The sequence below is a fragment of the Caretta caretta genome, chromosome 2, assembly GCF_965140235.1.
Source record: "Caretta caretta isolate rCarCar2 chromosome 2, rCarCar1.hap1, whole genome shotgun sequence".
NCBI classification, from domain to species: Eukaryota; Metazoa; Chordata; order Testudines; family Cheloniidae; genus Caretta; species Caretta caretta.
In genome coordinates, this window is record NC_134207.1 from 186,652,723 (window position 1) to 186,672,866 (window position 20,144).

At 62.1% G+C, this 20,144-nt stretch overlaps 2 protein-coding genes and 10 non-coding genes across 13 annotated transcripts in view; all 12 read left to right on the forward strand.

Moving 5' to 3' along the window:
• Positions 1-147: 147 nt before the first annotated feature.
• On the forward strand, positions 148-266 carry LOC125633126 (5S ribosomal RNA). Its single transcript, XR_007355512.1, has one exon. It is a non-coding gene; the product is annotated as a 5S ribosomal RNA (ribosomal RNA).
• A 1,201-nt stretch (positions 267-1,467) lies between these two features.
• LOC125633125 (5S ribosomal RNA) lies at positions 1,468-1,586 on the forward strand. Its single transcript, XR_007355511.1, has one exon. It is a non-coding gene; the product is annotated as a 5S ribosomal RNA (ribosomal RNA).
• Positions 1,587-2,789: 1,203 nt separating this feature from the next.
• On the forward strand, positions 2,790-2,908 carry LOC125633114 (5S ribosomal RNA). Its single transcript, XR_007355501.2, has one exon. It is a non-coding gene; the product is annotated as a 5S ribosomal RNA (ribosomal RNA).
• Positions 2,909-4,106: 1,198 nt separating this feature from the next.
• LOC125633102 (5S ribosomal RNA) lies at positions 4,107-4,225 on the forward strand. Its single transcript, XR_007355490.1, has one exon. It is a non-coding gene; the product is annotated as a 5S ribosomal RNA (ribosomal RNA).
• A 1,200-nt stretch (positions 4,226-5,425) lies between these two features.
• LOC125633090 (5S ribosomal RNA) lies at positions 5,426-5,544 on the forward strand. The gene has a single exon (XR_007355479.1). It is a non-coding gene; the product is annotated as a 5S ribosomal RNA (ribosomal RNA).
• Positions 5,545-6,743: 1,199 nt separating this feature from the next.
• LOC125633158 (5S ribosomal RNA) lies at positions 6,744-6,862 on the forward strand. The gene has a single exon (XR_007355534.1). It is a non-coding gene; the product is annotated as a 5S ribosomal RNA (ribosomal RNA).
• Positions 6,863-8,060: 1,198 nt separating this feature from the next.
• Positions 8,061-8,179, forward strand: LOC125633147 (5S ribosomal RNA). The gene has a single exon (XR_007355529.1). It is a non-coding gene; the product is annotated as a 5S ribosomal RNA (ribosomal RNA).
• A 1,201-nt stretch (positions 8,180-9,380) lies between these two features.
• LOC125633138 (5S ribosomal RNA) lies at positions 9,381-9,499 on the forward strand. Its single transcript, XR_007355523.2, has one exon. It is a non-coding gene; the product is annotated as a 5S ribosomal RNA (ribosomal RNA).
• Positions 9,500-10,700: 1,201 nt separating this feature from the next.
• On the forward strand, positions 10,701-10,819 carry LOC125633132 (5S ribosomal RNA). The gene has a single exon (XR_007355518.1). It is a non-coding gene; the product is annotated as a 5S ribosomal RNA (ribosomal RNA).
• A 1,203-nt stretch (positions 10,820-12,022) lies between these two features.
• Positions 12,023-12,141, forward strand: LOC125633084 (5S ribosomal RNA). The gene has a single exon (XR_007355475.1). It is a non-coding gene; the product is annotated as a 5S ribosomal RNA (ribosomal RNA).
• A 1,226-nt stretch (positions 12,142-13,367) lies between these two features.
• The window catches only part of GLB1 (galactosidase beta 1), a 71,478-nt gene continuing 64,701 nt past the window's right edge, over positions 13,368-20,144 (forward strand). The window contains exon 1 of one of the 2 annotated variants that reach the window (XM_048838891.2): positions 13,368-13,487. In XM_048838891.2, coding sequence (XP_048694848.1) covers positions 13,422-13,487 — 66 coding nt within the window. In that variant the 5' untranslated portion in view covers positions 13,368-13,421. The remainder of the gene's footprint in view (positions 13,488-20,144) is intronic. The other variant, XM_048838892.2, reaches the window with a different exon arrangement.
• Positions 13,391-20,134, forward strand: TMPPE (transmembrane protein with metallophosphoesterase domain). Its single transcript, XM_048838895.2, has 2 exons — positions 13,391-13,487; positions 17,351-20,134. The coding sequence occupies exon 2, from the start codon at positions 17,445-17,447 to the stop codon at positions 18,762-18,764; it is 1,320 nt and encodes a 439-aa protein (XP_048694852.1). The 5' UTR covers positions 13,391-13,487; positions 17,351-17,444; the 3' UTR covers positions 18,765-20,134.

Here is a 20,144-nt window from a genome sequence, read left to right on the forward strand (position 1 = left end):
GGTGGCGCGTGCGTGCGTGCGTGCGTGGGTGCGCGCGTGCGTGAGGGCGTTGCGGACCCGGTGTGGGGGCGGGGGGGGGTCGGCGTGGAGCAGGCAGGGCGGTGTCTGTGGGCTCGTTTAAAGGCAGGCAAAGCGGCAGGCAGCAGCGTCTACGGCCATACCACCCTGAACACGCCCGATCTCGTCTGATCTCGGAAGCTAAGCAGGGTCGGGCCTGGTTAGTACTTGGATGGGAGACCTCCTGGGAATACTGGGTGCTGTAGGCTTTTGCCGGCCCTCGCCACGCTCCCTGCCGCTGCCCGGCTGCAGGTCTCCCTGCGGCACAGGCTTTTGCCGCCTGGTCCTCGCTTGCTTCCGCAGAGGTCTCGCAGGCCGTAGCCACCTCGCCCGCCGCAGCCCAGGGCGAGGGCTTGGGGCGCCCGGCCCCGCGGCGTCTTTGTTTTTCTTACCAGGCGGCGCTCTTGCCCCCTTGGCAGCAGGTGTGGGAGGCCAGCTGGCCGAAGCGGCGGCAGGCGCCCCAAGGCCTGTCTGCCCTCGCGCTCCCTGCCCGCCGCTTCAGCTCCGCCGCTGGAGGCTGGGAGAAAGGAAAGCCAGAAGCCTTGCCGTGCGGCGCAGCCCGGGCCTTTGGGGTGGCTGGTTGAGGGAAGCCCTTTGCCAGCCTGCCTCCTTGGCAGCTGGCCCTTTGAAAGTGAGGGGAGGGAGGCAGCCGCTGTCCTTTTGGCCGGGAAGGCTGCCTGCGGGCCTGGAGCAGTCCCTGCCTCGGCTTCGGGGCCGGTAAGTGGGAAAGGTGGGTGCTGGTCGCCTCTGGGCTGGTCTCCCTGAGGAGGCGGCGGTGGCCCATCCTGCCTCCCCCGGGGCCTTGCGAAGCGGGAGACGGGCCCGGGGGAGGCCCCCGGGGGGCGCGTCCCGGGTTTCCCGGAGCGAGCAAAAGGCAGGCCAAGTGCGGGAGGGCGTCCCCAGGGAGGCGTGAGAGCTGTGTCGAGGACCGGGAGGTGTGAGGAAAGGCGAGCGGGCTGTGCGGGAGCTGCCCCTGCGGGGTGCGTGCAGGTGAGGCGCGGGAGCGGGCGTGCGGGCGGCAGCCCCGTCCTGGGCGGTGCGTTTCCCCTGTGGGTTTTGTGTCGGGGTGTGTGCGTGTGTGTGCGTGCAGTTTGTGAGGGCGTCATCTGAGGAGCGAGTGCGTGGTGAGAGGGGAGCGGGTGTGTATTTGTGGGGGGTGGGGAGGAGGGTTCGTCGCGGTGCGTGTGGGCCGGGTGTCGAGGGCTGCGGATGGTGCTGCGGGGCGTGAGCCTGGGTGTGTGGAGGCTGGGGTGCGAGGCCGGTGGCGCGTGCGTGCGTGCGTGCGTGGGTGCGCGCGTGCGTGAGGGCGTTGCGGACCCGGTGTGGGGGCGGGGGGGGGGGGTCGGCGTGGAGCAGGCAGGGCGGTGTCTGTGGGCTCGTTTAAAGGCAGGCAAAGCGGCAGGCAGCAGCGTCTACGGCCATACCACCCTGAACACGCCCGATCTCGTCTGATCTCGGAAGCTAAGCAGGGTCGGGCCTGGTTAGTACTTGGATGGGAGACCTCCTGGGAATACTGGGTGCTGTAGGCTTTTGCCGGCCCTCGCCACGCTCCCTGCCGCTGCCCGGCTGCAGGTGTCCCTGCGGGACAGGCTTTTGCCGCCTGGTCCTCGCTTGCTTCCGCAGAGGTCTCGCAGGCCGTAGCCAGCTCGCCCGCCGCAGCCCAGGGCGAGGGCTTGGGGCGCCCGGCCCCGCGGCGTCTTTGTTTTTCTTACCAGGCGGCGCTCTTGCCCCCTTGGCAGCAGGTGTGGGAGGCCAGCTGGCCGAAGCGGCGGCAGGCGCCCCAAGGCCTGTCTGCCCTCGCGCTCCCTGCCCGCCGCTTCAGCTCCGCCGCTGGAGGCTGGGAGAAAGGAAAGCCAGAAGCCTTGCCGTGCGGCGCAGCCCGGGCCTTTGGGGTGGCTGGTTGAGGGAAGCCCTTTGCCAGCCTGCCTCCTTGGCAGCTGGCCCTTTGAAAGTGAGGGGAGGGAGGCAGCCGCTGTCCTTTTGGCCGGGAAGGCTGCCTGCGGGCCTGGAGCAGTCCCTGCCTCGGCTTCGGGGCCGGTAAGTGGGAAAGGTGGGTGCTGGTCGCCTCTGGGCTGGTCTCCCTGAGGAGGCGGCGGTGGCCCATCCTGCCTCCCCCGGGGCCTTGCGAAGCGGGAGACGGGCCCGGGGGAGGCCCCCGGGGGGCGCGTCCCGGGTTTCCCGGAGCGAGCAAAAGGCAGGCCAAGTGCGGGAGGGCGTCCCCAGGGAGGCGTGAGAGCTGTGTCGAGGACCGGGAGGTGTGAGGAAAGGCGAGCGGGCTGTGCGGGAGCTGCCCCTGCGGGGTGCGTGCAGGTGAGGCGCGGGAGCGGGCGTGCGGGCGGCAGCCCCGTCCTGGGCGGTGCGTTTCCCCTGTGGGTTTTGTGTCGGGGTGTGTGCGTGTGTGTGCGTGCAGTTTGTGAGGGCGTCATCTGAGGAGCGAGTGCGTGGTGAGAGGGGAGCGGGTGTGTATTTGTGGGGGGTGGGGAGGAGAGTTCGTCGCGGTGCGTGTGGGCCGGGGGTCGGGGGCTGCGGATGGTGCTGCGGGGCGTGAGCCTGGGTGTGTGGAGGCTGGGGTGCGAGGCCGGTGGCGCGTGCGTGCGTGCGTGCGTGGGTGCGCGCGTGCGTGAGGGCGTTGCGGACCCGGTGTGGGGGCGGGGAGGGGGGGGGTCGGCGTGGAGCAGGCAGGGCGGTGTCTGTGGGCTCGTTTAAAGGCAGGCAAAGCAGCAGGCAGCAGCGTCTACGGTCATACCACCCTGAACACGCCCGATCTCGTCTGATCTTGGAAGCTAAGCAGGGTCGGGCCTGGTTAGTACTTGGATGGGAGACCTCCTGGGAATACTGGGTGCTGTAGGCTTTTGCCGGCCCTCGCCACGCTCCCTGCCGCTGCCCGGCTGCAGGTCTCCCTGCGGCACAGGCTTTTGCCGCCTGGTCCTCGCTTGCTTCCGCAGAGGTCTCGCAGGCCGTAGCCACCTCGCCCGCCGCAGCCCAGGGCGAGGGCTTGGGGCGCCCGGCCCCGCGGCGTCTTTGTTTTTCTTACCAGGCGGCGCTCTTGCCCCCTTGGCAGCAGGTGTGGGAGGCCAGCTGGCCGAAGCGGCGGCAGGCGCCCCAAGGCCTGTCTGCCCTCGCGCTCCCTGCCCGCCGCTTCAGCTCCGCCGCTGGAGGCTGGGAGAAAGGAAAGCCAGAAGCCTTGCCGTGCGGCGCAGCCCGGGCCTTTGGGGTGGCTGGTTGAGGGAAGCCCTTTGCCAGCCTGCCTCCTTGGCAGCTGGCCCTTTGAAAGTGAGGGGAGGGAGGCAGCCGCTGTCCTTTTGGCCGGGAAGGCTGCCTGCGGGCCTGGAGCAGTCCCTGCCTCGGCTTCGGGGCCGGTAAGTGGGAAAGGTGGGTGCTGGTCGCCTCTGGGCTGGTCTCCCTGAGGAGGCGGCGGTGGCCCATCCTGCCTCCCCCGGGGCCTTGCGAAGCGGGAGACGGGCCCGGGGGAGGCCCCCGGGGGGCGCGTCCCGGGTTTCCCGGAGCGAGCAAAAGGCAGGCCAAGTGCGGGAGGGCGTCCCCAGGGAGGCGTGAGAGCTGTGTCGAGGACCGGGAGGTGTGAGGAAAGGCGAGCGGGCTGTGCGGGAGCTGCCCCTGCGGGGTGCGTGCAGGTGAGGCGCGGGAGCGGGCGTGCGGGCGGCAGCCCCGTCCTGGGCGGTGCGTTTCCCCTGTGGGTTTTGTGTCGGGGTGTGTGCGTGTGTGTGCGTGCAGTTTGTGAGGGCGTCATCTGAGGAGCGAGTGCGTGGTGAGAGGGGAGCGGGTGTGTATTTGTGGGGGGTGGGGAGGAGGGTTCGTCGCGGTGCGTGTGGGCCGGGTGTCGGGGGCTGCGGATGGTGCTGCGGGGCGTGAGCCTGGGTGTGTGGAGGCTGGGGTGCGAGGCCGGTGGCGCGTGCGTGCGTGCGTGCGTGGGTGCGCGCGTGCGTGAGGGCGTTGCGGACCCGGTGTGGGGGCGGGGGGGGGTCGGCGTGGAGCAGGCAGGGCGGTGTCTGTGGGCTCGTTTAAAGGCAGGCAAAGCGGCAGGCAGCAGCGTCTACGGCCATACCACCCTGAACACGCCCGATCTCGTCTGATCTCGGAAGCTAAGCAGGGTCGGGCCTGGTTAGTACTTGGATGGGAGACCTCCTGGGAATACTGGGTGCTGTAGGCTTTTGCCGGCCCTCGCCACGCTCCCTGCCGCTGCCCGGCTGCAGGTCTCCCTGCGGCACAGGCTTTTGCCGCCTGGTCCTCGCTTGCTTCCGCAGAGGTCTCGCAGGCCGTAGCCACCTCGCCCGCCGCAGCCCAGGGCGAGGGCTTGGGGCGCCCGGCCCCGCGGCGTCTTTGTTTTTCTTACCAGGCGGCGCTCTTGCCCCCTTGGCAGCAGGTGTGGGAGGCCAGCTGGCCGAAGCGGCGGCAGGCGCCCCAAGGCCTGTCTGCCCTCGCGCTCCCTGCCCGCCGCTTCAGCTCCGCCGCTGGAGGCTGGGAGAAAGGAAAGCCAGAAGCCTTGCCGTGCGGCGCAGCCCGGGCCTTTGGGGTGGCTGGTTGAGGGAAGCCCTTTGCCAGCCTGCCTCCTTGGCAGCTGGCCCTTTGAAAGTGAGGGGAGGGAGGCAGCCGCTGTCCTTTTGGCCGGGAAGGCTGCCTGCGGGCCTGGAGCAGTCCCTGCCTCGGCTTCGGGGCCGGTAAGTGGGAAAGGTGGGTGCTGGTCGCCTCTGGGCTGGTCTCCCTGAGGAGGCGGCGGTGGCCCATCCTGCCTCCCCCGGGGCCTTGCGAAGCGGGAGACGGGCCCGGGGGAGGCCCCCGGGGGGCGCGTCCCGGGTTTCCCGGAGCGAGCAAAAGGCAGGCCAAGTGCGGGAGGGCGTCCCCAGGGAGGCGTGAGAGCTGTGTCGAGGACCGGGAGGTGTGAGGAAAGGCGAGCGGGCTGTGCGGGAGCTGCCCCTGCGGGGTGCGTGCAGGTGAGGCGCGGGAGCGGGCGTGCGGGCGGCAGCCCCGTCCTGGGCGGTGCGTTTCCCCTGTGGGTTTTGTGTCGGGGTGTGTGCGTGTGTGTGCGTGCAGTTTGTGAGGGCGTCATCTGAGGAGCGAGTGCGTGGTGAGAGGGGAGCGGGTGTGTATTTGTGGGGGGTGGGGAGGAGGGTTCGTCGCGGTGCGTGTGGGCCGGGTGTCGAGGGCTGCGGATGGTGCTGCGGGGCGTGAGCCTGGGTGTGTGGAGGCTGGGGTGCGAGGCCGGTGGCGCGTGCGTGCGTGCGTGCGTGGGTGCGCGCGTGCGTGAGGGCGTTGCGGACCCGGTGTGGGGGCGGGGGGGGGGGTCGGCGTGGAGCAGGCAGGGCGGTGTCTGTGGGCTCGTTTAAAGGCAGGCAAAGCGGCAGGCAGCAGCGTCTACGGCCATACCACCCTGAACACGCCCGATCTCGTCTGATCTCGGAAGCTAAGCAGGGTCGGGCCTGGTTAGTACTTGGATGGGAGACCTCCTGGGAATACTGGGTGCTGTAGGCTTTTGCCGGCCCTCGCCACGCTCCCTGCCGCTGCCCGGCTGCAGGTGTCCCTGCGGGACAGGCTTTTGCCGCCTGGTCCTCGCTTGCTTCCGCAGAGGTCTCGCAGGCCGTAGCCAGCTCGCCCGCCGCAGCCCAGGGCGAGGGCTTGGGGCGCCCGGCCCCGCGGCGTCTTTGTTTTTCTTACCAGGCGGCGCTCTTGCCCCCTTGGCAGCAGGTGTGGGAGGCCAGCTGGCCGAAGCGGCGGCAGGCGCCCCAAGGCCTGTCTGCCCTCGCGCTCCCTGCCCGCCGCTTCAGCTCCGCCGCTGGAGGCTGGGAGAAAGGAAAGCCAGAAGCCTTGCCGTGCGGCGCAGCCCGGGCCTTTGGGGTGGCTGGTTGAGGGAAGCCCTTTGCCAGCCTGCCTCCTTGGCAGCTGGCCCTTTGAAAGTGAGGGGAGGGAGGCAGCCGCTGTCCTTTTGGCCGGGAAGGCTGCCTGCGGGCCTGGAGCAGTCCCTGCCTCGGCTTCGGGGCCGGTAAGTGGGAAAGGTGGGTGCTGGTCGCCTCTGGGCTGGTCTCCCTGAGGAGGCGGCGGTGGCCCATCCTGCCTCCCCCGGGGCCTTGCGAAGCGGGAGACGGGCCCGGGGGAGGCCCCCGGGGGGCGCGTCCCGGGTTTCCCGGAGCGAGCAAAAGGCAGGCCAAGTGCGGGAGGGCGTCCCCAGGGAGGCGTGAGAGCTGTGTCGAGGACCGGGAGGTGTGAGGAAAGGCGAGCGGGCTGTGCGGGAGCTGCCCCTGCGGGGTGCGTGCAGGTGAGGCGCGGGAGCGGGCGTGCGGGCGGCAGCCCCGTCCTGGGCGGTGCGTTTCCCCTGTGGGTTTTGTGTCGGGGTGTGTGCGTGTGTGTGCGTGCAGTTTGTGAGGGCGTCATCTGAGGAGCGAGTGCGTGGTGAGAGGGGAGCGGGTGTGTATTTGTGGGGGGTGGGGAGGAGGGTTCGTCGCGGTGCGTGTGGGCCGGGTGTCGGGGGCTGCGGATGGTGCTGCGGGGCGTGAGCCTGGGTGTGTGGAGGCTGGGGTGCGAGGCCGGTGGCGCGTGCGTGCGTGCGTGCGTGGGTGCGCGCGTGCGTGAGGGCGTTGCGGACCCGGTGTGGGGGCGGGGGGGGGGTCGGCGTGGAGCAGGCAGGGCGGTGTCTGTGGGCTCGTTTAAAGGCAGGCAAAGCGGCAGGCAGCAGCGTCTACGGCCATACCACCCTGAACACGCCCGATCTCGTCTGATCTCGGAAGCTAAGCAGGGTCGGGCCTGGTTAGTACTTGGATGGGAGACCTCCTGGGAATACTGGGTGCTGTAGGCTTTTGCCGGCCCTCGCCACGCTCCCTGCCGCTGCCCGGCTGCAGGTCTCCCTGCGGCACAGGCTTTTGCCGCCTGGTCCTCGCTTGCTTCCGCAGAGGTCTCGCAGGCCGTAGCCACCTCGCCCGCCGCAGCCCAGGGCGAGGGCTTGGGGCGCCCGGCCCCGCGGCGTCTTTGTTTTTCTTACCAGGCGGCGCTCTTGCCCCCTTGGCAGCAGGTGTGGGAGGCCAGCTGGCCGAAGCGGCGGCAGGCGCCCCAAGGCCTGTCTGCCCTCGCGCTCCCTGCCCGCCGCTTCAGCTCCGCCGCTGGAGGCTGGGAGAAAGGAAAGCCAGAAGCCTTGCCGTGCGGCGCAGCCCGGGCCTTTGGGGTGGCTGGTTGAGGGAAGCCCTTTGCCAGCCTGCCTCCTTGGCAGCTGGCCCTTTGAAAGTGAGGGGAGGGAGGCAGCCGCTGTCCTTTTGGCCGGGAAGGCTGCCTGCGGGCCTGGAGCAGTCCCTGCCTCGGCTTCGGGGCCGGTAAGTGGGAAAGGTGGGTGCTGGTCGCCTCTGGGCTGGTCTCCCTGAGGAGGCGGCGGTGGCCCATCCTGCCTCCCCCGGGGCCTTGCGAAGCGGGAGACGGGCCCGGGGGAGGCCCCCGGGGGGCGCGTCCCGGGTTTCCCGGAGCGAGCAAAAGGCAGGCCAAGTGCGGGAGGGCGTCCCCAGGGAGGCGTGAGAGCTGTGTCGAGGACCGGGAGGTGTGAGGAAAGGCGAGCGGGCTGTGCGGGAGCTGCCCCTGCGGGGTGCGTGCAGGTGAGGCGCGGGAGCGGGCGTGCGGGCGGCAGCCCCGTCCTGGGCGGTGCGTTTCCCCTGTGGGTTTTGTGTCGGGGTGTGTGCGTGTGTGTGCGTGCAGTTTGTGAGGGCGTCATCTGAGGAGCGAGTGCGTGGTGAGAGGGGAGCGGGTGTGTATTTGTGGGGGGTGGGGAGGAGGGTTCGTCGCGGTGCGTGTGGGCCGGGTGTCGGGGGCTGCGGATGGTGCTGCGGGGCGTGAGCCTGGGTGTGTGGAGGCTGGGGTGCGAGGCCGGTGGCGCGTGCGTGCGTGCGTGCGTGGGTGCGCGCGTGCGTGAGGGCGTTGCGGACCCGGTGTGGGGGCGGGGGGGGGTCGGCGTGGAGCAGGCAGGGCGGTGTCTGTGGGCTCGTTTAAAGGCAGGCAAAGCGGCAGGCAGCAGCGTCTACGGCCATACCACCCTGAACACGCCCGATCTCGTCTGATCTCGGAAGCTAAGCAGGGTCGGGCCTGGTTAGTACTTGGATGGGAGACCTCCTGGGAATACTGGGTGCTGTAGGCTTTTGCCGGCCCTCGCCACGCTCCCTGCCGCTGCCCGGCTGCAGGTCTCCCTGCGGCACAGGCTTTTGCCGCCTGGTCCTCGCTTGCTTCCGCAGAGGTCTCGCAGGCCGTAGCCACCTCGCCCGCCGCAGCCCAGGGCGAGGGCTTGGGGCGCCCGGCCCCGCGGCGTCTTTGTTTTTCTTACCAGGCGGCGCTCTTGCCCCCTTGGCAGCAGGTGTGGGAGGCCAGCTGGCCGAAGCGGCGGCAGGCGCCCCAAGGCCTGTCTGCCCTCGCGCTCCCTGCCCGCCGCTTCAGCTCCGCCGCTGGAGGCTGGGAGAAAGGAAAGCCAGAAGCCTTGCCGTGCGGCGCAGCCCGGGCCTTTGGGGTGGCTGGTTGAGGGAAGCCCTTTGCCAGCCTGCCTCCTTGGCAGCTGGCCCTTTGAAAGTGAGGGGAGGGAGGCAGCCGCTGTCCTTTTGGCCGGGAAGGCTGCCTGCGGGCCTGGAGCAGTCCCTGCCTCGGCTTCGGGGCCGGTAAGTGGGAAAGGTGGGTGCTGGTCGCCTCTGGGCTGGTCTCCCTGAGGAGGCGGCGGTGGCCCATCCTGCCTCCCCCGGGGCCTTGCGAAGCGGGAGACGGGCCCGGGGGAGGCCCCCGGGGGGCGCGTCCCGGGTTTCCCGGAGCGAGCAAAAGGCAGGCCAAGTGCGGGAGGGCGTCCCCAGGGAGGCGTGAGAGCTGTGTCGAGGACCGGGAGGTGTGAGGAAAGGCGAGCGGGCTGTGCGGGAGCTGCCCCTGCGGGGTGCGTGCAGGTGAGGCGCGGGAGCGGGCGTGCGGGCGGCAGCCCCGTCCTGGGCGGTGCGTTTCCCCTGTGGGTTTTGTGTCGGGGTGTGTGCGTGTGTGTGCGTGCAGTTTGTGAGGGCGTCATCTGAGGAGCGAGTGCGTGGTGAGAGGGGAGCGGGTGTGTATTTGTGGGGGGTGGGGAGGAGGGTTCGTCGCGGTGCGTGTGGGCCGGGTGTCGAGGGCTGCGGATGGTGCTGCGGGGCGTGAGCCTGGGTGTGTGGAGGCTGGGGTGCGAGGCCGGTGGCGCGTGCGTGCGTGCGTGCGTGGGTGCGCGCGTGCGTGAGGGCGTTGCGGACCCGGTGTGGGGGCGGGGGGGGGGGGTCGGCGTGGAGCAGGCAGGGCGGTGTCTGTGGGCTCGTTTAAAGGCAGGCAAAGCGGCAGGCAGCAGCGTCTACGGCCATACCACCCTGAACACGCCTGATCTCGTCTGATCTCGGAAGCTAAGCAGGGTCGGGCCTGGTTAGTACTTGGATGGGAGACCTCCTGGGAATACTGGGTGCTGTAGGCTTTTGCCGGCCCTCGCCACGCTCCCTGCCGCTGCCCGGCTGCAGGTGTCCCTGCGGGACAGGCTTTTGCCGCCTGGTCCTCGCTTGCTTCCGCAGAGGTCTCGCAGGCCGTAGCCAGCTCGCCCGCCGCAGCCCAGGGCGAGGGCTTGGGGCGCCCGGCCCCGCGGCGTCTTTGTTTTTCTTACCAGGCGGCGCTCTTGCCCCCTTGGCAGCAGGTGTGGGAGGCCAGCTGGCCGAAGCGGCGGCAGGCGCCCCAAGGCCTGTCTGCCCTCGCGCTCCCTGCCCGCCGCTTCAGCTCCGCCGCTGGAGGCTGGGAGAAAGGAAAGCCAGAAGCCTTGCCGTGCGGCGCAGCCCGGGCCTTTGGGGTGGCTGGTTGAGGGAAGCCCTTTGCCAGCCTGCCTCCTTGGCAGCTGGCCCTTTGAAAGTGAGGGGAGGGAGGCAGCCGCTGTCCTTTTGGCCGGGAAGGCTGCCTGCGGGCCTGGAGCAGTCCCTGCCTCGGCTTCGGGGCCGGTAAGTGGGAAAGGTGGGTGCTGGTCGCCTCTGGGCTGGTCTCCCTGAGGAGGCGGCGGTGGCCCATCCTGCCTCCCCCGGGGCCTTGCGAAGCGGGAGACGGGCCCGGGGGAGGCCCCCGGGGGGCGCGTCCCGGGTTTCCCGGAGCGAGCAAAAGGCAGGCCAAGTGCGGGAGGGCGTCCCCAGGGAGGCGTGAGAGCTGTGTCGAGGACCGGGAGGTGTGAGGAAAGGCGAGCGGGCTGTGCGGGAGCTGCCCCTGCGGGGTGCGTGCAGGTGAGGCGCGGGAGCGGGCGTGCGGGCGGCAGCCCCGTCCTGGGCGGTGCGTTTCCCCTGTGGGTTTTGTGTCGGGGTGTGTGCGTGTGTGTGCGTGCAGTTTGTGAGGGCGTCATCTGAGGAGCGAGTGCGTGGTGAGAGGGGAGCGGGTGTGTATTTGTGGGGGGTGGGGAGGAGGGTTCGTCGCGGTGCGTGTGGGCCGGGTGTCGGGGGCTGCGGATGGTGCTGCGGGGCGTGAGCCTGGGTGTGTGGAGGCTGGGGTGCGAGGCCGGTGGCGCGTGCGTGCGTGCGTGCGTGGGTGCGCGCGTGCGTGAGGGCGTTGCGGACCCGGTGTGGGGGCGGGGGGGGGGGGTCGGCGTGGAGCAGGCAGGGCGGTGTCTGTGGGCTCGTTTAAAGGCAGGCAAAGCGGCAGGCAGCAGCGTCTACGGCCATACCACCCTGAACACGCCCGATCTCGTCTGATCTCGGAAGCTAAGCAGGGTCGGGCCTGGTTAGTACTTGGATGGGAGACCTCCTGGGAATACTGGGTGCTGTAGGCTTTTGCCGGCCCTCGCCACGCTCCCTGCCGCTGCCCGGCTGCAGGTCTCCCTGCGGCACAGGCTTTTGCCGCCTGGTCCTCGCTTGCTTCCGCAGAGGTCTCGCAGGCCGTAGCCACCTCGCCCGCCGCAGCCCAGGGCGAGGGCTTGGGGCGCCCGGCCCCGCGGCGTCTTTGTTTTTCTTACCAGGCGGCGCTCTTGCCCCCTTGGCAGCAGGTGTGGGAGGCCAGCTGGCCGAAGCGGCGGCAGGCGCCCCAAGGCCTGTCTGCCCTCGCGCTCCCTGCCCGCCGCTTCAGCTCCGCCGCTGGAGGCTGGGAGAAAGGAAAGCCAGAAGCCTTGCCGTGCGGCGCAGCCCGGGCTTTTGGGGTGGCTGGTTGAGGGAAGCCCTTTGCCAGCCTGCCTCCTTGGCAGCTGGCCCTTTGAAAGTGAGGGGAGGGAGGCAGCCGCTGTCTTTTTGGCCGGGAAGGCTGCCTGCGGGCCTGGAGCAGTCCCTGCCTCGGCTTCGGGGCCGGTAAGTGGGAAAGGTGGGTGCTGGTCGCCTCTGGGCTGGTCTCCCTGAGGAGGCGGCGGTGGCCCATCCTGCCTCCCCCGGGGCCTTGCGAAGCGGGAGACGGGCCCGGGGGAGGCCCCCGGGGGGCGCGTCCCGGGTTTCCCGGAGCGAGCAAAAGGCAGGCCAAGTGCGGGAGGGCGTCCCCAGGGAGGCGTGAGAGCTGTGTCGAGGACCGGGAGGTGTGAGGAAAGGCGAGCGGGCTGTGCGGGAGCTGCCCCTGCGGGGTGCGTGCAGGTGAGGCGCGGGAGCGGGCGTGCGGGCGGCAGCCCCGTCCTGGGCGGTGCGTTTCCCCTGTGGGTTTTGTGTCGGGGTGTGTGCGTGTGTGTGCGTGCAGTTTGTGAGGGCGTCATCTGAGGAGCGAGTGCGTGGTGAGAGGGGAGCGGGTGTGTATTTGTGGGGGGTGGGGAGGAGGGTTCGTCGCGGTGCGTGTGGGCCGGGTGTCGGGGGCTGCGGATGGTGCTGCGGGGCGTGAGCCTGGGTGTGTGGAGGCTGGGGTGCGAGGCCGGTGGCGCGTGCGTGCGTGCGTGCGTGGGTGCGCGCGTGCGTGAGGGCGTTGCGGACCCGGTGTGGGGGCGGGGGGGGGGGGGGTCGGCGTGGAGCAGGCAGGGCGGTGTCTGTGGGCTCGTTTAAAGGCAGGCAAAGCGGCAGGCAGCAGCGTCTACGGCCATACCACCCTGAACACGCCCGATCTCGTCTGATCTCGGAAGCTAAGCAGGGTCGGGCCTGGTTAGTACTTGGATGGGAGACCTCCTGGGAATACTGGGTGCTGTAGGCTTTTGCCGGCCCTCGCCACGCTCCCTGCCGCTGCCCGGCTGCAGGTCTCCCTGCGGCACAGGCTTTTGCCGCCTGGTCCTCGCTTGCTTCCGCAGAGGTCTCGCAGGCCGTAGCCAGCTCGCCCGCCGCAGCCCAGGGCGAGGGCTTGGGGCGCCCGGCCCCGCGGCGTCTTTGTTTTTCTTACCAGGCGGCGCTCTTGCCCCCTTGGCAGCAGGTGTGGGAGGCCAGCTGGCCGAAGCGGCGGCAGGCGCCCCAAGGCCTGTCTGCCCTCGCGCTCCCTGCCCGCCGCTTCAGCTCCGCCGCTGGAGGCTGGGAGAAAGGAAAGCCAGAAGCCTTGCCGTGCGGCGCAGCCCGGGCCTTTGGGGTGGCTGGTTGAGGGAAGCCCTTTGCCAGCCTGCCTCCTTGGCAGCTGGCCCTTTGAAAGTGAGGGGAGGGAGGCAGCCGCTGTCCTTTTGGCCGGGAAGGCTGCCTGCGGGCCTGGAGCAGTCCCTGCCTCGGCTTCGGGGCCGGTAAGTGGGAAAGGTGGGTGCTGGTCGCCTCTGGGCTGGTCTCCCTGAGGAGGCGGCGGTGGCCCATCCTGCCTCCCCCGGGGCCTTGCGAAGCGGGAGACGGGCCCGGGGGAGGCCCCCGGGGGGCGCGTCCCGGGTTTCCCGGAGCGAGCAAAAGGCAGGCCAAGTGCGGGAGGGCGTCCCCAGGGAGGCGTGAGAGCTGTGTCGAGGACCGGGAGGTGTGAGGAAAGGCGAGCGGGCTGTGCGGGAGCTGCCCCTGCGGGGTGCGTGCAGGTGAGGCGCGGGAGCGGGCGTGCGGGCGGCAGCCCCGTCCTGGGCGGTGCGTTTCCCCTGGGGGTGGCGTTGCCTCGGGCGTGGTGACGGTGTGTGTGAAAATGGCATGCTGAAATCGCCAATGTTTGGAATCGTAGTTTCGTTTCTTCTGGTTTGTACCTGGGCCGGAGAGGACCTGGCTTTGGGAATACCTGTTCTGGGAGGGGAAGGAAGCGAGGCCTTTGAAGTGTGGTGCTGTTTGCTGCTCCCGCCTTCACTTTTCTTTCGATACGGAGCTGCAGTTTCCATTGGGCCACGTGCGGGGAGGTGCGGATCCCCCTGGCCCGCCCCGTGCTGTGCGTCTGTGCCGGGGGCTTTTGAAGTCCTGGCCTGGGTGAGCGGCGCGGCGCTTCAGGCAGGGGGGTGGCGCAGCCGCTGTCTCGCCGTCAGCTGACTCCGGGGAGTCAGGAGACGCGGCTGGGATGGGGCGGGTCACAGCGGCCGGCGTGTGCGGACGGCCATGCTTCGCCTTCTGCTCCGCGCCGCCGCGCTGGTCGTGCTGCTTCCCGTGGGGCTCGGCGGAGCTGTAAGTGTTTCCCCGGGGAGTGAGCGCGGAGAGCTGCCGTGCTGGGGCGCGGGGCTCCCGTCCCTGGCTGGGCTCCTGCGGAAGCGGGCGCGGCCCGTGCCGTCCCCTTGCGCTGGGGCAGGTGGAGGGAGCCTTGCGGGTGCTGAGCTGCTTTGAGGGCGTCCGTGGCTGTGCAGGGGGATCGTGTGTAGAGACGCGGCTGGGGAGCAGGGGAAGTACTCCCTGGAGAGGAATTTGGAGCCCTATCCCCTCCCATATCTTTTTATTTACACACATTGCAAATATGGAGGGGGCTGAGTTGGGGCCTAGGTACAGTTGTTTGGCTCCCCACCGCCTCCTCCTCGGGGCTGACTGCAGGAGGTGGGGTGCATGAGTTGGATGTGTGGCAGGCACTGCTAGTGTCCTCTGAGCCCAGATTCCATTCTCTAGCTGGTGGGTTGGCTAGAGGGTGTAAAGCGTATGGAGAAGGGTCGTGTCTTGGGGCAACCAGGTCTGTGTTTTCCGAGAACAGGTGTGTCTGTGTCTCCCCACTCCTCAAGCTGTGCAAATGTGCAAGGGGCTGTCTAACTCTCCACCCAAGTCCAATAGGGACCTGATGCCTGAGGAGATTGCTGGAGCCTACTGCTCCTTTATTCAGCTTGGTTGGTGGACAGGACAGATGCGGGTTGCTACGGCCTTGTCTACACTGCCACTTTACAGTGCTGCACCTTTCTCGCTCAGGGGTGTGAGAAAACACCTCGGTGAGCGCTCCAAGTTTCCGTGCTGTAAAGTGGCAGTGTAGACCGTACCGCAGCGCTAGGAGCTGCTCCCCTTGTGGGGATGGTGTTTTGGTTTTGTTTTCTTGCACAGCACTGGGAGAGCTCTCTCGCAGTGCTGGTGCTGCGACTCCACAGCCATGTTAAAGTCCTGCTGCGGCACGGCTTTAATGTTGCCAGTGAAGACATATCCTTAAACACTGTTACTTTTCTTAGTAGAACCCTGCCCACTTTCTCCTCGCTTGGTTATGAATCTTTGAGGCTGACCTTTTTTGAGGCAGTGTTTGCAATTTTTTGTCTTACAGCAAACAGATTTTGTGGCACCTTGTTTAGTGATACACTTAGGGTATGCCTACACTGGCAACTTTCTGCGCAACAAGTTATACGACTTTTATGAAAGTGCTGGAATTAAACCTCTGTTGCGTGTCCACACTGTGCTCCTTGTGATGGTGGAGCGCATCCACATTAGCAGTTCTTGCAATGGCAAAGAGAGCAGTGCATTGTGGTAGCTATTCCACTGTGCAACTGACCGCAGGGTGCTTTGGGAAGGGTTTTCAATGCCTCATGGGGCAGGCACAGCGTCACATGATGCAGGTTTCCCAATCCCATTGTTCCATGGGCATCCTACTACATTGTGAGCTGCTTTTCAACTGAAGGCGGGGCTGGGGCAGAGTGTGACAGGGAGGGTGTGTGTGTGTGTGTACAGAGGTGGGAGGAGAGACAGTGTGTTTTGGGGGACAGTGTGTGTCAGCAGACAGCGGCAGGAAGCAAGCAGTCCTGAGGCAGGGGGTGGTATCAGCCCCCGCCTCCCTCCCCAGCTTGGGAAGGGTGCAGGTCTCCAGCAGAATTCAAAACAATGAGCAGAGCAGCCACAACACTTCCGGAGGCCAATTGATTGCTTTGTGCGCTGTAATGTGTTTACACTGCTAATACAATGCAAGAGCTTCTGAGCTTTAAGGCTTACAACTCTCATCAAGGTGGGTGTTTGTGGGTGGGTTGTGGGGTTTTTTTTGTTTTCTTTTTCAACGCTGCAACTGAGGAACTTCGGCGCACAAAGTGGCTTGGCAGCGTGTGCACCTCAGGAGTTACACCGCAGAAAGTTGCTTTACTGCGCGGCGACTTGCCAGTGTAGACAAGGCCTTAGCTTTGCTCATTGCTTTCTGAACTCTCATCCAGAATAAAGAAAAAATCCAGGATATCCTGAAAGCCATGAATTGTCATTAAAAAAGCCCCCTGCCTCTTGGTAGGCATATTTTAGCCTTTATTATTCAGAATCTATCGTGACAAGTTATACATTAGATGACTCTAGATCTTTAATTGTCTGTCTTGAATTTGTTTTTGTGCTGTTCTGCACTTGTCTGATGGTGTCAGAGTTCTGACAATATACCAGGTAGAAAACATTAATTTACTAGCGTGGGTTGAGAACGGGGAAGGGTATCTGCCTTTTCTCTGCCTTTTTTAACATGCTTTATCATGCTACTTGCTCTTTCTATATAGATTTGCATCAGATTGCATCCAGAGTTACACAGTCTTGCTAATGGCCTATATGAGTTGCAATACTTGCTTAAGGCCTGAGTGAAGAGTACTATGGGAGTTCTAATGCAGCATTTCTTCTGGGTTTATGCATTTGAAGTAATCCCTTAGCATTTTTTTTAAATAATCGTCTGTTTTAATGTTGTATACATATTCTAAAGAATGTTAACACACAATAAAAAGCAAAAAGAAAAGGAAAGGAGTACTTGTGGCACCTTAGAGACTAACAGCTACAGCTCACGAAAGCTCATGCTCAAATAAATTGGTTAGTCTCTAAGGTGCCACAAGTCCTCCTTTTCTTTTTGCGAATACAGACTAACACGGCTGTTACTCTGAAACCAATAAAAAGCAAAGTAACTCCATGAGAAGTTCTGGTTTAAACCGACAGCAGCTTCTAACACAGTATGTGGTCTTTTTAATTATTTTGAAAAAGCAAACACTAGTTTAAAACTTTAAATAATCAGTGTCGTGGCCTCTTGGCTTAAAAATAAAAAGGGGGTGGGGGAGAGACAGAATATCATCAGAATGCATATAAATGGGGTTTATTTATTGAGGCTGCAGGGTATAGACAAGGATGGTCTAGGTCTCAGTAGTTCTTTAGCTCCCAGACCAGACCAGGTTGATATAGAGTCTCCATAAATCCTGGCCTAGAATATGCAGGTGTGGAAGGGACTGGTGACCATACTAATTATATAATTTAAACTAGCTTTCAAAATTCTGCTCACCATAAATGAGTAAACTATCATCTTGAGAAGTGCAGGGCTGTATATTTTTCGGCCTGGGCTGGCAAATTTTCATAACAACTTTACCAGGCTGTCTCATAGGGATTTTTGTGCATGTGCATGTCTCATTTTTTCCCCTATGGCTCATCTGAAGAGCAGAAGTAAGGGATGAGCTGTGGGAAGTGGTTTGCATGCTCTGTGTTTGTGCTCCAGTGATCCTGAATGGCTGAAGGCTGGAACTGAATGATTGATGGTTATGTCATTATTCTGAGGTGAATGTAGTCACCATCATGGGTCAGTGATGATTTTTTTTTTTTTTTTTGGTTGGGCTCTTGAGACCGCAACATTATGTACCAGTGACACCTACTCTCATGGAATGGTGTCGTGTTGGAATGGAGATGGTGTTGTGCGAGGGAAGCAGATTAGGTAGTGAGTGCAAAGTGTTAATTAACTGTAGCTGTGTTTCTTGGATGGAGTAAGCAGGGTTTGGTAATATTTTATTGGTTATTGGAAAGCAATCATCACTGTATGACTTGTGAGACAATATCCCGAAATTGTGAGGAGAATTCTTATTACTGGTTTAGTATTCACAGGTTTTTGTGCTAACTTATCAATGGGAACGTTGAGGATGGGAGACTATAGAGATCAGGACTGGGTTGTCAGAGTTCTAGATCCTTTTTATTCTAAGTTGTTAAATCTTTTATAGCTATCCTTGATAGTGATAGTGGTCTCTCCACCAGCCTTGGTGTCCTGGGTGGTGGGTGCCAAATAATAGCTCTCTCTGGTTTCTAGACTGGGAAGGGGGGATTGTATGTCTTAATATCAAAAAGCTGTTGTTGGTTCCTGGTTGCAGGCCAAGTTGACCAAGAAGTCCCTTCACAACCACATTCTTACCTACTGGAAACTCAAACAGAACAGGAAGGTGCAGGGACTGTCAATCGGTAGAGATGATCTCCTTCAAGCAATTGCCGCTTGAAGCAAAGGCTGCAGTGGCTGCTGGAGTTGTCTTCTTCTCCATGATGATATCCCAGACCTTCCTGGCAGAGCAACTTGAGTTCGGTACACAGAGGTGGCTGCGGAGATTACAGATGGCACTGTTTGTTAATGCGCTGATGCTCATAGGTTCTCTTTACATCTGGAGATGTATAGTGACCACATTCTACAGGCTTTCAGCTGCTTACTCCTATTGTTTCCTACCATGGAAAATAGCTGTGCTAACGTTTCTAGCTTTGGCACACTCAAGCTTTTTTACATTGCTGTTTCTTGTTGCAGAAGAGCCCTATTTCTTTTCCTTAGCTTCTTACACATGTCTAGGAGCCTATATAATCCTTATTTTCTTTCTCTTCACTCTGGGCTCTGTAGAGCAAGTTTATAAACTCTTGGTCAGCAGAGGTGCTAAGACAAGTGGTATCAATAAGAGTAGTAAAACTGTGATGAAACCTGTTTTGGTTGTTATGGTGACAGTTGCTCTGACTGCTGTTGGGTTGTTGAATGCCTCCCAGCCTCCTGCAGTGACCTCAGTGGTGATTCCTGTTCACAAACTGCCTTTGTCCATGGATGGCCTGAAGGTGGTGTTGCTATCAGATATCCACCTGGGACCCACTGTAGGGAAGACTAAACTTGCAATGGTTGTGCAGATGGTCAAAGCTTTAAAACCCGATATCACTGTGATTGTAGGTGATCTATCAGATTCTGAAGTGATGGCCATCCGACCTGCTGTTGAACCTCTTAGTGAGCTTAATTCCCCATTGGGAACTTACTTTGTCACTGGAAACCATGAGTATTATACTTCTGATGTCAACAGCTGGTTTGAATTACTGAAGTCATTTAACATTCATCCACTCCACAATGAGAATGTGAAGATCTCTTCTCCAAGGAGCAGCAATGATTGGTTCTGTCTGGCTGGGGTTGATGATATTGAAGCTCAGGTTATGCGCTATTCTGGGCATGGCATGGATTTAAAAAAAGCCCTAGTTGACTGCAGTGCTGATCATGCAATAGTACTTCTGGCTCATCAGCCACTGGCTGCAAAATGGGCTCTCCAAGATCGCCCAGACATAAATTTGATCCTTTCTGGCCACACTCACGGTGGGCAAATATTCCCTCTGAATGCTGGTGCCTATTTGCTGAATCCCTTCTTTGTTGGCTTGTATAAAGTTGGGCAGAGCACTTTCGTATATGTCAGCCCGGGGACTATGTATTATGGAATTCCAATGAGGCTGGGCAGCAGAGCTGAAATAACGGAGATCATCCTGCACTCTCCCTGAATGGTCTGCCAACTTAAAAATTCTGTGTCATCTATCAGCCAGTATAACTGACGGTTTGATTCATAAGTCCCCAAGCCAAGTCCATCCCTGATGTAACTCCGGGGAAGCCAGTGAAGTTAGAGCAGTGATGGACTTGGTTCTGTAAGTCTGATGCTGATCTTTGTGCAGAAAGCACTGTTTCTTCTGCCACATAGTAGTAAGCTTATCAAACACCCATCACAGATGAGTGGAAGCGATGAATAAATCAATCAGATGAGTTATTTGTGCTATTGATATCTTGCATTTTAAAGAGATCACCATGAGATCAGTGTTTCGTTTTAAGTGTGCTCACTGTATATGTTTAATATCTGTAATCTGTTATTAGTTCACATTCCATTTTTCACTTGTTTATTGGTGGAGTGCCGCCTAACTCATGATGATGATGTAGAGTTCACCCACTGGGAAGTGTGGTGAAACTGTGGATGCAAATTTTGCACAGTGCTCTACAAAGTCTTCATTGAGGTTTATCGAGTTGTCCTACAATGGGAAGTGAACGGGGTATTTTTAGGTGATAACAAGGATTCTGTTTAAAATTTGTATGGGGGGCCTGTAGGTGCTACTGCAAAATGACCAGTAAAGTACGATGCCTGTGCTAGGGTTGCCAATTTTGGTTGGATGTATTCCTGGAGGTTTCACCACATGACCTAATCTTTAATTAAAGATTAATCTTTTAATTCCTGCAGACTCCAGAAAAATCCTGGAGGGTTGGCAACCTTAGGCCTTGTGCATTTGCTCCTTTAAAATCTAGATTAAAACCTAAATCATAACAATTGGAGAGACTTTTATAGTGGGGCTGGGTGGAAACAGCTTCCTTGTTTTGCCTAAATGTAACCGGTCATCTAGTGAGTATCTAATAAAGGTCTTATAAAAGGGACATTGTTAACTTAAAACTCCCACTTCAGTGTGAGCATTCAGTACTTTACCATTGGTATGAGTAACACTTACGCTATGTCTACACTAGCCCTTTTGTCGATCAGGGGTGTAGAAAAAAATACCCCCGACCAACATAAGTTTCACCAACAGAAGCTCCAGTGTGGACAGCGCTATGTTGATGGGAGACACTCTCCTGCCGACGTAGCTATCGCCACTCGTTGGGGGTGGTTTAATTAAGCTGACAGGAGAGCTCTTTCCTGTCAGCATAAAGCAGCTACATGGGAGACCTTACAGTGGCACAGCTGCAGAGGTACAGCTGTGCCACTGTAAGGTCTCTAATGTAGACATAACCTTAAAATCTACAATTGAAAGAATTAGTGGGGGGGACGGGACTTTTTTTCCTCAGTTATATTATTTGGGTAGGTTTAGTTAGTTTCTTTCCATTGTATATAGTAAGTTTCTTCTTTC